The following is a 14220-nucleotide window of genomic DNA, read 5'->3' on the forward strand; positions in this document are numbered from 1 at the left end:
TTGTAAGTCGCTTTAGATAAAAGCGTCAGCTAAATGACATGTAATGTAATGGTTAAGTGTCTTTCACTAAGACGTGGACCAGAGAAGCTGGGGATTGAACCACGATCCTCTGATTAAAAGACGGGCATGATAACCAGTGAGCCATAGTCACTTTTTTTACATCAACTTTTTGAAGTAACCTCCACCCACGGATGAAGACTGGAAGACATAGTTTCACTAAAAGGAAACACCCAATAGTTTTAGTCGATTTGTCCCGTCTCCATAAATCTCCATAAAGCCAGAATATTGGGAGTGGATGGCAGCCAAGTTTTTAGACACAATAACCCAAAACTGACATCACACCTATCTGAATGATGGTATGTTCACGTGACGAGTAAAACAAAAGAGGACCGCGAAGCCTGCATAGTTGACTGCACTTGGTTTAAGTGTAGCACTGGGGACTGCTTATCCACACTTTTTCCTTTACGGAACAGGGTGAAAGAAAAACTTCTGTTGTGCCCCACACACAGCTGCACATACAGCTGTATCAGACGTCAGTTTGTTATTTCATGTCACTGATGACCATTGGAAAGGACTTGTAGCCTGTTACTGTGCTGTTTTGTGTACCATCACAAAATATGAAGGTTGGACTTACCTCTGGAGAGTACAAAATACTCCAGATGATTACATTTCCTGCACCTGAGCCATTGATCGTGTTGCTCTGACTATAATAAGCAGCCTAAGCATACAGGTTTCACAACACTGCTACTTTTGTTATTTCACTCCTTGTTGGCATGACTGATGGTATGTACTGTGCGAGGTTAGATGATATCTGGCCAAGGTTCAGGATTTAACCAGTTTCACAACTACTCTGAATGATTTGCAGTTCCAAATCTGTCACAGAGGCCTGAAGGGAAAGTTCACTTTCTAAAGAACTGTCCTTGGGCCTATAAGTAATTGTACGATTCAAAATCTGATTTTTGATCATTTGTTTTAATAATATATTATTTTACTGCTGTTAATTGTGATTTGGTAGTAAGTGTGATGTCACAAGTGTGAGTGCAATCTTTGAAAACCTTGCACTACTTCAGTTCTTCTTTACAGGAACCACAAAGGGATGAGGATGCATCTGACTGCTGTTGTAAAAATAAACAAACAGCGTTCAAAAAACGCCCTTGTGTCTTTAGCTAAGGTCTACATCATAAACCCAGCCAGAAAGTTCATCTGGAGTTAAAAACCCAGCTGCTGGCCGTCTGATGTGTGAGACAGCAGACAGCCGAGTTCAATTTCCACTTAAACCCGAAAGTTATGGTAACTAATGAAACTGATACATTACCTCAACTGTATATCCAAAAGAAATGCAGGTGACTTTAGGATATAAAGATGAAAATTAGCTATACACATGACTGATGGGAGTTGGTACTACACCAAATGTCAGTTTATAACGTTTGAATTAAATGCAGATTCATCACAAATTTTGCTTATGATTTGTTTGACATTAGCTTTTGGTCAATATAAGTCCTGAGTGCGAAGTAAACTTCAGTGTTAACTCCTTACTGCAACCTGGTTTAGAAGGACGATATCTCCTTTAAAATGTTGCAGGACGTTGTTACAATGAGCAGTGGTGGTGACACCCAAATATGTACACTAATGTTTTGTGAAACTAGTGAGTTACAATCACATTCGATATATATATTATATCAGTATTATTGTAATATTTCAAATTCACAACACTTACAGTATTGTAATATACTTACAGTATATTACAATTACTTTACTAACTAACTGTCTAAAACCATCTGGTTTTAGTGTTAATGTATTGCTGGTTGGAACCACATGGTCTTAACGCCGACCGCAAGCGGGGAGACGGAACAAGTTCCTGGGGAAGGGCCGCCTGTCGCGGTCTGATAAGTCCGTCCTCGCCGCGATAGGCAGCGGGTGAATGAAGACGATGACTGGATGGAACGGCTTTGAGCTGATGATGCCCCATCGTCAGAGAAGCATGCTGCCACATGCGGGTCTAAGATAGAACACTACACTTTATGATAACCGAATCGAACCCATAACCTATAGTCTTGCGGTTGGCGGAACATTGCCGAGACGGGTTTTTGTCCCCGTGGACGCATGTTCAAAAACTTTGCCCAGTACCCGGGGACCCCTTAAACCCCGTAGCGAACGCCCCCGAACCTTAAGCTGACGTTCACGGAAGGTTCCTCGAACCGACAACTGTTTTGCCAGCAAACAATGGACCATGCTATCCAAAAATGTATTAACGAACACTTAAAAACGGTGAACTTAGCATCGCAGTGTGACCTCACTTAACCTCTTGGTTTTCTAGAAAGCAGGCCTCTTCATACGGCATAACAGACCTGTCTTCTGAATCCATCCGGCTGAGCGGCTCTCCATTTGACGAGGTCAGCTCTACGCTGGCCTGGATCTTGGTGCCGTGCTCGGCTTTCTCCGCAGGCTTTGCGTGGTCGGCAGGCGGGGAGGAGAACACGCTCTCTCCCTCTCTTTGTTCTTGTTTCAGCACCCGTGAGCCCTCTTGTGCAGAATCAGTGCTACTCGCCAAACTCCCCTGTGCGGGACTTTTACCCGGTTCAGAGAGTTTACCGCCGGGTTCCTCTTCGTCGTTGCCCGTGTTTTCGGTCGGTACCGCGCTCTCTTTGCCGTCGTCTGGAACAGGAGACAGGTTGTCCCCGTCCTCCACCGCCGCACCACGACCACTGTTCACGTCCATTCCTCCTCTGTGCTCGTTGTTGTCGCCCGGTTCCTGTTTGGGGTCCGGCACGGCCTGTCCCTCTTTGCCGGTTTCTGCTGTTTCCTCGGTTCCTTTTTTATCCGACGTCGGCTGAGAATCTTGTTCTGCCCCGTCGCTCGGTATTTGAGCCATTTACGAACAGTACAGAAAGCTATTTTTGTGATGTTCCACTCGAAAGTTGCCTCGGGCTGCCGTTCTTCCTCCACTCACTCTCTGCTTCAAGCGTAAAACTCAGCAGGGGGTTTGCATGACGTCGGGGCTCCGCATGGCCAAAGCTTTTTTATTTAGAAAGACGGCTCACTCTGTAGCTAAACATGCAAACAGCAATACTTTGTTAAAGTTGAATAAAGTGATTCTCTAAACGGAAGTGCTTGCAAAAGTATTCAATATGTCTTGTCTATGCTACATTTAATGTGTTAAATATAGCGCACCAAAGAGAAGCTGGCTGAAATTATTTTTTAACGAGTGAGTCATTTCCTGAATATAGACGATCTTCGGCATTGTGGCCTCTCAGCTCCACGTGTTCCGACAAACAGAAAAATGATCCAACTCAAAAAGTGCTGAAAAGGCACGTTTTTAGCTCAACAAGGTGTATATTCCTGCAGGCACCGCCACTCATTTGAGCCGGTTTTAGCATTCATGACCGGACCACCGTTCTTGACTTGATATACGGCTCCACTCTGGATTGTGCAGATCTTAGTGGCCGACTTGTTGCATTGAAATTAGGCCTGTGCTAACATTGAGCTGTACTCAGAATATCTTAGAATATCAATAATATTTATTGCGGGACGTCCACTTCCACTGCAAGATCGGCGGGTTGTTTCCCGACTCCTCTTGTCCATATCAAAGTATTCTTGACAAAAGGTGGTGCACATTGAAATACAGTATACAATTAAAGCACAACAAAACAGTATTGCATTTTTTTTAAATTATTTGCATCAACGGGAATGAACTGCAGCAACAGTGGGAAGAAAACATTCAAAATGTGACATGTCCTTTATACCCGACCATGCTTGTGCACCAAGCATTAGTGATGAAAACATGAGAGTCCTACTGGAGCTCGTTCCACCCTTGCAGCTTGATCTACGATCCTAATAAAGGCAAAAATACAAAATATTGGATTGACTACATATTAACATTGTAATTGTATTTTTTAACAAATACATATCAAGATCCAATTAAACAAAATGTTGGAAGTTTTCAACTATATCACTTGATCAGCACATGGTGTTTGCTCAGCTTTCATGGAGCTATATCTCTATTTGATGTATAAGCTCTATCGATCTTACAATTATATCCATAGCACGTTTTGTATGAGTTGGCTTAGAAATCAAGAACCAAAGTTAATTTATGACTTTGGAAACAATCCTAGGTTCACTGACTCACTTGTCTACAGACTTTTGTGGTTTCAGTCTCACCTATTCACACCAGAATATCTTTCACTGGTAAATATTGGTAAAACCAATAATGAGGTACTTTAGTCTGTCATTCCTCAAACCCCCAGTAATGCAATGCCTTAAGAGCGAGCGCTTGTTGACTCCATGGAAAGTAAGAATGGTAAGTGGACTTGTTTTCGACATTCAGGTATTTGGGGTTTAATAGCTTGCTCATTAACACTTTGGTGCTGGGGATCAAACTACCAATTTTGTGATGGGTGCTGACCCACTCTAACTCCTGAGCCACACACACCAGAGTTTGGTTGTAACATGATGCTATGTTCAGCTTTAAACATCAGAACATAGACACATTTAAAGGTTGTGCACAGATTGGAATATTCTTATAATCCGTAAAATAAAATCCATCTATAAAATATTACTGAATTGAATTGAAAGAGCAGAATCCACAAGAATAAAATGAAGGTTGGCCTCACCTCTGGAGTTTGATTGAAATCCTCGAGAAGGGGTTGCTGCAGCGCTAAGGTTTGCTCATGCAAGAAACCCACAGACAGACAAAAGAGTGTGTTTAAAATACGTCATGTTCCATAAGCAAGGAAAGCTCCGACTCTGCCCTCACACAAGATGGAGTGAACTGAGCTATAGAAAAAGCAGTAATTATTTTTTAGATTATTTAAACAAGTCCCTGCCACCTTTTGGTCTGGATCAGTGGCTCCCTGCACTGTGTTCTAATATTTCATATTTGTCCACTGTCTCTCACACAGCCACCATAAATCGGTCCACCGAACGTAATTCTTATATCCATCTGGTGTATCCACGTGCCCTTAAGCAAACTTCAGATGGGCAGCCGTGTTCTTTGTGGAGAGTAGTGCTTTCTCATTAATATCCTGCCATACACAGCACTCTTGTTGAGTCCAATTTGTGATTTTAGGTAAACAAAATAAATTGAATTGAGTTGGTGGACTCAGGAAGCCCATGGTTGGTGGACTCAGGAAGCCCATGCATTAGCCCATGCAAGAAAGCCCAGAAGTTCCTGAAATGCTACCTCCTGGAAAAGCCTTTTTCTTGAAGTGACAGTGTTGAATTTTCTTAATTTGTGCCCGACAGTGTAGCAAACCATATCTAAAGATAGATATGGTTTTGTAGCATGTCCAGCCTGGTGGCCATCAACACCGTTTGAGGCATGGCACATTTCCACAAAACTGTGTGGTGTTGACCAGACTTTAATAGTAAAGGTTTTATTAATTTGATGGCGACCGTGAAACTCACATTGTCATTCAATTGTTTGAAACACCAACTCCAATTATCCCTTTAAATTATAAATAATGCTTGAGGTTAACTTACTTTTTACAACAAATACATTATATGTTGTTTTTGCTAGATCAATAAGTATATTTTCTTTTTCATGTATGATGTTTTTAAAAAAAACTTTTTTACTTCTCTCTTGTAAAGTATTGGATGTATTCACCTCTTTCAATAAAACTTATACCTGTGATATAAATACAATTTAACTTGTGTTTATGTAAGGACATTGAACTAAATGACATGATGTAGTTTAAGCATGTCACTGTATAAAAAAAGATTAGCGAAATAAACCTGAAAAACAAAATATGATTTGACATGCAGACAAAATATAAACAATAAAAAAACAGATATATTTTAAGAACATCAACATTTATTTCACATGATATAAAACAGATGGGCTATGAACTTTTTGCATATTTACCCTAATAATATTAATACCTCTTATATGCTCTTCTTTTTTTTTAGAGTGTACATAAATTATGCTATCTTGTTTTATTGTAATTGTATTTTTTTTATACATTTTATACATCTATTTTAAATTTATGTTATGTCCTGGAGCTCCATAATCCAACTTATTGCTTCGTACATGTGCTATTCTCCAATTCTTAACCACCATAACAGATTCAAATGCAAAATATCTGATCTGTGTCCTGTCCTCTGTATATCTTTGAAGTAATAAAAGAGAAAAACAATAAGAGACATGAAGCAGACAGGAAATCCAAGACATTCACATACTGTATATGTCGTCAACAGACTTCAGGAGATTCAGATGGCCTTCTCATTAATAATCAGAACTTCTGCAAAATACTTATTTCTATTCAAAATAATCAGCAGCATGAAGTGGCACCTTGTTGTAAAAGTAAAAATCTGCTTTATGTTCATATATTTACTTTTTATATATTTATATGTGTATATCCAATGAAGGACAATATGTTATGTTGCAGGTGCAAAACGAAAATATAATCAAAATCAGAGCAGATTAAAATCCAAGAGCATCTGTGATCACTTTGGGGTTAAAGTAAAGCACGCATGTGTGTTGAGATTTGGTGCTTAGCCCATCTGCAGCGAGACTTCTCTATAGAGCTGTATACTCACCTCCAACAACTCAGAAACAGTACAAATATTCCCTCCTCCGGATCAGTACAATAGTCTAAGAATGATTATGTTAAGATGACTTTAATCATGGTATCAAATATTCTGTATATGAATGTGTTTGGTTGGCAACACAAATCTATGGAGTGATATTACCCTCAAAATAAGTCGTACATATCGTCACGATTGTGAAACAGTTTGATTTTGTATCTTTATAGAAATAAAAGGATGGCCAATCAACAACAACACAAATAAGGAAAGAGAGAAAAACAGAGAACTAACACTTAACTTAAAAAAAACAACGTTATCTCCATTTTTACAATTAATCATGTCACGACTGAAATGAAGCTTTGTGGTAAGGCCTCTGTATGAATTGTTTTAGTAAGAAATGTATGTGCACAGACATATCACTTTCAGCAAAGGTATGTCAGTTTGGACCTCGGTTGCAGGAGCTTTAAAGGTGTGTTTACACGTGTTTCCTAAACGTCCATCTCACCCCTGTCTGTAGGAAAAAATACACAGTTATTTGAATTAATCCAGCTAACTACCCAAGCTGCGTAACAGCTGCTCAGGTCATAGCCAGTGTGGCTATGACCTGAAGCACATTTGTAGTGATTTTATGTTGGGCTCCGAGCGCAGCCAAAATGCGGATGACTTGCATCCAATGCTGTGCTTGAGTGCATCCTGTGTGGACACGGGAGAGTACTGGAGCTAACATGCTGCTTTTAATACACAGCCTGTGTAAACATTGCCCATCTTAACTCGTGGTTAACAAACCAACATTATTGGGCCAACAGACCATGGTTTTACTGGAGAATAACACTAAAGTGTTTTTGTGTTTTTTGTGTCCCGGCTCATTCCAACTTTAGCTCTTTAACCAAGCGCTGGTACTCAATATTAAATATATATATATATATATATATATATATATATATATATATATATATATATATATATATATATATATATATATATAATCAGGGTTGTGATTATATATATATATAATGTTTCCTCACACAAAATCTTGTCTTCTCTCCCATACGTTCTTCAGCCTTCCCTTCATACAGAGCAAGTGCTCTACCTTGGCTGGTAGAGTAATTGATTTTTACTTCAATCAGATGCAAGCTCTCAACTGAAAAAACTCTTGCTTATGAAGCGCTCCCAGCCGGGCATTTTCAGAAGAGCGGATTCAGCTGGGAAAAAAAAGCCTTAGAGGAAACACTTTGACAAATGTGGTTCGGTATAATTAACAAATCCTAAAACTGGGATATGAAAATGTAGCCGTCCATCTCACTGGACCTGGTATGGCTGCCTGTTAATGCACGGCTAGAAACAGAATCCCCAAAAAGTATCAAGACTCTAACAAACATTGTTTTGTGTCGCTTGGGTATATTTCATTTTGTATGCCTTCCCCATTTCACAATCTTATTTTTATGCAGACATGTTTAGAGAAAAATTTAACTCCATAGAATTGGTGTTTTTGATCAGTATGAAAGATCTAACAAGTGCTAAAGATGAAGTTTATTTGCCTTTCTTTCTGTCTGGAAGTGATGAAAGCCAATCTGTGTGGAGTCAGTTAACAGGACTGTCATCCTCCCAGTCTCAGTCTCTTTGTGGGCATGTAACAGTAGTATCAAAGGAGTCCTATTGTAAAGGCAGGAAGCCGTGGAGCATGCTCTGTGCAGGCAGGCTACATTTAGGCTTTACGGGACGCCAGTGTGGATGTCGAGGCCCGCGTCGCTCACGTGTCACTGCTCACCAGGGTGAATGTCTGTGCTGCAGAGAGGAGAAGAAAGGAATAATTTTTCTTTTCGGTTTATTATTGGTGCAAAACAAAAAGTGGTGTCTGCTGCAACAGTTATAGAACCAGATATAAAAAATAAAGGTCAAGCACACACAAGTAGAGGAAAAAGTCAGGGTTGTGATGGCACATGAGGGTACATTTATTTGAAGATGTGGGGTATCCAGTTACCACTATGAATAGGTTTTTGAAAGATTGATGTTTTTTAATTGATAGGGTCAGGAACCCTGACCCTAATAGTCTGATATTGATAGTTGTTGACATTCATATTGTTCTTTAATCAACCGATGGCGTTAGTTAATTCTTTTGCAGCCATTTCATATACATACTGACAATGCAGGCTGTTGAGGTATTTAGGTATAACAGGATGTCATCTGCACATAACCAGGAATGAAATGTCTTGTTAGTACATCTGTCATACACGTTTTGTCAAATTGTGGCTGCAAGATATGAAAAGAAAATGGCAAACAATAATGGAAAGAGTGGACATCCTGGTTGAGATGCACTGAATGACACCCCAAAACCAGATTTCTCAAAGGTTAAAAAAGAAATGTCAAGTTAACTTTATCAAAAATATTTCCTGCATCCAGTGATGGTGTTGCCGTGGTGTCTTCGGGATAGACTGATGTGATTGAGCAGATGTTGCATGTTGATGGAAGTGAGAAAATAAAAGTAAGAAGTAAAAATAAAACACCAAGTATGATTCACATTTTGTACTACCTTGTCATTTGCAATGGCCTTCATCCTTTCAAGTGATCACTTTGCTCCTTTTCCAGAGTCTTTGTGCTTTCTCTCCTCACAGGTTTACATGGATCGTGTCTTTTCTGGACCCTGGTCCCGCCACACACCTCCTGCTTCTGTCATTGTTGTAGCTAGCTGAATTGCTATTCGTATTGCGACTGACTGCTTTTCCCAGATTCGATCGTTCTTAAGGACTTAGGAAGGCTCGAAAGAAGGTTCGGCTAAGAAGGAGCGCTAAGATACGAGTGTTTCCCAGACGCGTTTTTAACTGCCTTCTTAAGATCCCGTCAAAGAAGCTTTCTAAGACGCTCTTAGTGGGAGCTGTTCACCGCCGTGTTGCTGAAACTAAATCAATCCATGCCAGGCAAATCGATCACCCACCACTTTATCAGCGCATGAATCACACACAACACGCTGTGGTCCCCACACATAGGTGCAATTACGCTACGCGCACGCGTGTGTGTGCCATCCACGACACCAATAACCCTGGCCACCCAGCCATGGCATGAAATCCACGGTGGACCTGGCGGACCTCGTCCCGTGTGGTGGCCATTCTGATGTGTGTCCGGGCATGGCGCAGGAGAATCGGAGGATTGGTTTAAGAGTGTGGCAGCCGTTGATGTCCACGGCTGCCACACTCCGTGAAACCGATGCCTTACTGTGGCCGGTGCCGTCCCCCACCACCTCCGGGGAACTCCCCACTGCGTAAAAACGCAGGCTGAGGGCAACACTGCAGCGGGTTGACCTGTGGATGAGTGGTGACACCAGCGTGACGAGGCATTGGATCTCCACACGGGGAAGCCTGTACTTGGACTGGACAGCTCGGTCCGACAGCAACTTAAGTTGTATTGCAACCGTGGTGTCTCTCACGCGAGGACTTCAGCAACGCCTTTAGACGTGGAGCCTCTCTTGATGAGGTTCCAGCCGAGTTCAGATACACCTGTCAGTTTCCCTGATATCTGTGAAGTACCACAGGATTGTTGTTTTTATAGCTAATGTAAACTCATATGCAGATGAAATGTGTGTGAAAACGCAATGAGTGATAGTAATGATGATTCATTTTATTTATGTAGCTACAGGAACACAAGGTAAATTCTTTATTTTTATATCGTTATTTTTCTTTTGATGCTATTATTTTTCTTGTGTCAGTGTTCTGCAGCTGTGGGCGCACATTCATCATTACGCATGGTTTTAGTATTCCTTTGAATATCAAATATAACTTTCCCTGACGCGGCTGCAGTGGGCGTTTAGTTACGAAGAAGGCTGTTAAGAGTGGGTCAGACTGATCTTACGTTTCCTTCTTAGTGAAAGAGCGTCTTAAGCTAAGAACGACTCTGGGAAACACGTCGTCCTTACATAGCATTCCCAGAGCGCTCCTAAGACGCTCTTAGGGCTTAAGAGCGTCTTAACGAATCTGGGAAATGCGGCCAATACCATTACTGCTTATTAGGGTCCGAGCGACTGACGTAGTCAGTCCGAAGGACCCTCTTGAAACTGTTAGGGGTATTATTATGCCAATTTTTACTTCAGAACATTGGGCGCCGTTTTGGGGGACTTGTCATACTCCAAAACTCACCAAATTTTGAACGCTGGTCAGAACTGGTAAAGTTGGACAGGCGACGCCCCTCGCCCAGATTGTCTGACTAACTTGAAAAAATTCACACGTCCAGCCAGCTCCACCTGCTCTACAAACGGCCTCTCAGACCCATGAAGTCCGCCTCCAAAATATTCCGCCATTTTGAATTATGTGAAAAACATGATTTTCCAGCTTTATCCTAGAAGGCTTTGTCCGATTCATATCAAACTTTCTGTACATCATGAATAGAGCTGTATCTTCAAGACTGCGTTAAACGTATTTGAATATCTGATTGCATCGAGGAAAATCAGCTCAACCTCTTAGGGACGTGTCCTATTTTTAAATACTCATAACATTAAAAGTATATGGACGAATGACTCCAAACTTTTTGTGTATGTGCACATTGCGTCCCTTAATATGCAATAAATCAGTCATGCGATTCAAACATTAGTGGGCGCTACAGTAATTTCGGGCCATTTGCGTTTTTTGGCACATTTTTTGCCTTTTTTTGCCTTTCTTCTAAATGTATCTCCTACAATTTTTATCCGATCAACTTCAAATATATATATATATATATATATATATATATATATATATATATATATATATATATATATCTACTTGCTTATCAAACTAAATGAAAGCGTAACACAGGGAATCTCCACTTTTCCAGTCTCTGATGATCTCACCCTAATATATATATATATATATATATATATATATATATATATATATATATATATATATATATATATATACACACACACGCACATATATACACATGTGCATTAACACACATATTTATATGTCTGTAGGTATATATATATATATATTTTCATATATATATTAATATTATCATTAATATATACTATACTATATCCACTGTTGCTGTTATTGTTGATAGTTACCATTTCACCATGCCTACTACTCATTATAAGAGTCATTTCTGTCATATGCATTTGGAGTGTTGTAACTCTGTGACGTTGTTCATTCTGTAGTCATGACATCTATTGTACTTTTATGCATCCTAAGACAGGGATCCTCCTCTGTTGCTCTCCCGAAGGTTTCTTTCCTTTTTCTCCGTGTTAGAGTTTTTTGGGGAGTTTTTCCTGATTCGCTGTGAGGTTCTGGAACAGAGGATGTTGTATGTGTACAGATTGTAAAACCCTCTGAGGCAAATTTGCAATTCTGGATTTTGGGCTATACAAAATATATTTAATTGATTGTAAAAATACATCTTTTGTGTCTTTCTTTTATAAAAAACTGTTTGGTCTGGGTGGAATAATAAATGTATATTTACTTGATTTGATTTGAATTCTTTGGCTAGTGCTTTGCTTATTATGTTTGGGCAACAATAGACAAGTCTATAGATGGAGATAAGGGTTGGATCTTTGTCAAGTTATATTGGTTTCATTAGCTGAGGTTTGATGTTGTAAAATAAATTCATGTTTCATACAGTGTGTTGGGTTTTGTAGAATTGTAATAGTCTGGGGTGTAAATATTGAACTTACACATAATAATAAAGAATTGTTTGATGTGCATATTAAAATACAAGAGAGGGTTATGATAATTAATAAGGGATATTATTTTGGAAAATATGTAACTATATGCATAAGAAGGTCACTGTTTGTTTTGTATTACTGTGTTATGATTGTGGAGTGAATGGATTTTGAATAGTCTGCATGCGTTAGGATTGTGTTACTGTAGCTTTAAGAGCTGGTCAGGGTGCGCAGAGGACTCTCGGCTGAGGACAGCTGAAGAAACCGCCCCTGAGACAGTGTCAGCCAACAGCAAGACAGGGAATAGTCTTAGGTGTGAAATTATGGAAACTAACCAATGGTGGCCATAAGCCAAGCGAATGAGCGGTATTAAAACCTGGCACAGAGCTTTTCTCGGCCTCTTTACTTCGTTGACTGTTGGGGTGACAGCTAACTGCGTGCGGCCTGTGGTTCCGGCCGAGATTTAAAGAGCCTTGATCAAGTATTGTATCTGTCGAATTAATCATCTCTTTTTATTAAATCTTTTTATTATAACTTTTTAATTCCGGTACTTCTTTCTCCACGACCGAGGATTTTGGACATTTTATTCTTCAAATGTCGAACTTTTTAGATTCCATTTTCATTTCATGACTTGCAGTTTCATTGTTTACCCACTGGAGGATGCTGTCTGTCTGTTTGGTTTACGAAGGAATCAGACACAGTAGATGGAACGTAAATTGTTTATCTTGTATTTCAATCCAACACAAATTTAGACGAACAGGGCTACAATACACAACTGTACAGCCTGATGTAGGAATCATTTGGCATCAGGTGGAGTGAATGTAGTCTATTGGAGTCATGAAATATCATCAATTTTGTGTCTGAATAACCACCTCAAAGCTTTCTCATGTGACTTCAGCAATGCTATGATTGAGACTAGATTATTAGGGTCCGAGCGACTGACGTAGTCAGTCCGAGAGGACCCTATTGAAACTGTTAGGTTTCTTATTATTATTACGGCAAGATGTTTTTTTTTTTTTGTCTTGTCATTTCACAGCCCGTAACTCTGTATCGTTTTCTAAATTTGGCCCATCAAAAAAGTGTAGCAACAAATTATCTTTTAAAGTCTAATTCTACAATGTCTGATATATTATTTATAACTATCTTCTATTGTATTCTATTAATGTATCATGATCACTATCACCTAAATCTCTACGGCCCTGCAATGCATTCTGGCAGACCACATGTCAGAGCAGAATTTAAGATTGAGAGCATTTCAATTGCTTCTCAATGGCTCTTAACATGGCGGTCCCTGTGCTCGTTGCTAGCTAATGGTGCTAACAGCACTAACAGTGCTTACCTGAGTGGGAACTAGGAACTAAAAGCAACAAGGAGACGCTCATATAACAACACTGTGGGCAACTGTCGAGTGGGTCGTCCCTCAATCAGAAGATAGGCTGTTCGTTCTTCTCTTCAATTACTGGCCATGACAATTAACTGGGAAGAGGCCCTGGGGAAGACCCAGGACACGCTGGAGGGATTATATCTCCCGGCTGGCCTGGGAACGTCTCGGGGTCCCCCAGAACGAGCTGGAAAATGTTGCGGGTGAGAGGGAAGCCTGGGTCGGTCTGCTGGGTGCTGCCACTGCGACCCGACCCCGGATAAGCGGCGGAAAATGGATGGATGGATGGACAATTAACCCCAAATTGCTCCCAAAGGCAATGGGAGTGTGTCAATTGGTGAATTATGACATGAAGTGTTAAAGCACTTTGAGTTGTTGGAAGACTGGAAACGCTGAACAACAACAGTCTATTTACACAGAGAGCAGAGACTTAATTCTCTGCTCAGGTAGACATTACATAAGACACAACGTTGAAGGTCACATGAAATGGATATAGTATTCACTTACAAGCCAACATGTTGTTGTTGTTGTTGTTGGGTTTCTTGTCGTCTGTGGTCAGCTGGTTTGAAGAATCCAGCGTCTCCTTTCTGGTGGTTTGTTGCGTCACATCTGGTTCCTCGTCCCTCGGCTCTGGGCTTGGCGTTTCGGGCTCTGGAGTCTGGAAGCTACAATCAGCAGAAGAACAATGGGT

The 14220-nt window shown here is 40.3% G+C and overlaps 2 protein-coding genes across 11 annotated transcripts in view; both read right to left on the minus strand.

Moving 5' to 3' along the window:
- The window catches only part of aebp2 (AE binding protein 2), a 14528-nt gene extending 11570 nt beyond the window's left edge, over positions 1-2958 (minus strand). Inside the window, exon 1 of the mRNA XM_068586590.1 lies at positions 2349-2958. Coding sequence (XP_068442691.1) covers positions 2349-2872 — 524 coding nt within the window. The 5' untranslated portion in view covers positions 2873-2958. The remainder of the gene's footprint in view (positions 1-2348) is intronic.
- A 4566-nt stretch (positions 2959-7524) lies between these two features.
- LOC137791243 (pleckstrin homology domain-containing family A member 5-like) overlaps positions 7525-14220 on the minus strand; it is a 167350-nt gene continuing 160654 nt past the window's right edge. For all 10 annotated transcript variants that reach the window (XM_068585963.1, XM_068585955.1, XM_068585961.1 and 7 more), the window contains 2 exons: positions 14037-14194; positions 7525-8307 (listed from right to left, as the gene is read on the minus strand). In XM_068585963.1, coding sequence (XP_068442064.1) covers positions 8273-8307; positions 14037-14194 — 193 coding nt within the window. In that variant the 3' untranslated portion in view covers positions 7525-8272. The remainder of the gene's footprint in view (positions 8308-14036; positions 14195-14220) is intronic.

Source organism: Clinocottus analis, unplaced genomic scaffold (genome assembly GCF_023055335.1).
Source record: "Clinocottus analis isolate CAN_PGR_092001 unplaced genomic scaffold, fCliAna1.0.p SCAF_20, whole genome shotgun sequence".
In the NCBI taxonomy this organism is placed as follows: Eukaryota; Metazoa; Chordata; class Actinopteri; order Perciformes; family Cottidae; genus Clinocottus; species Clinocottus analis.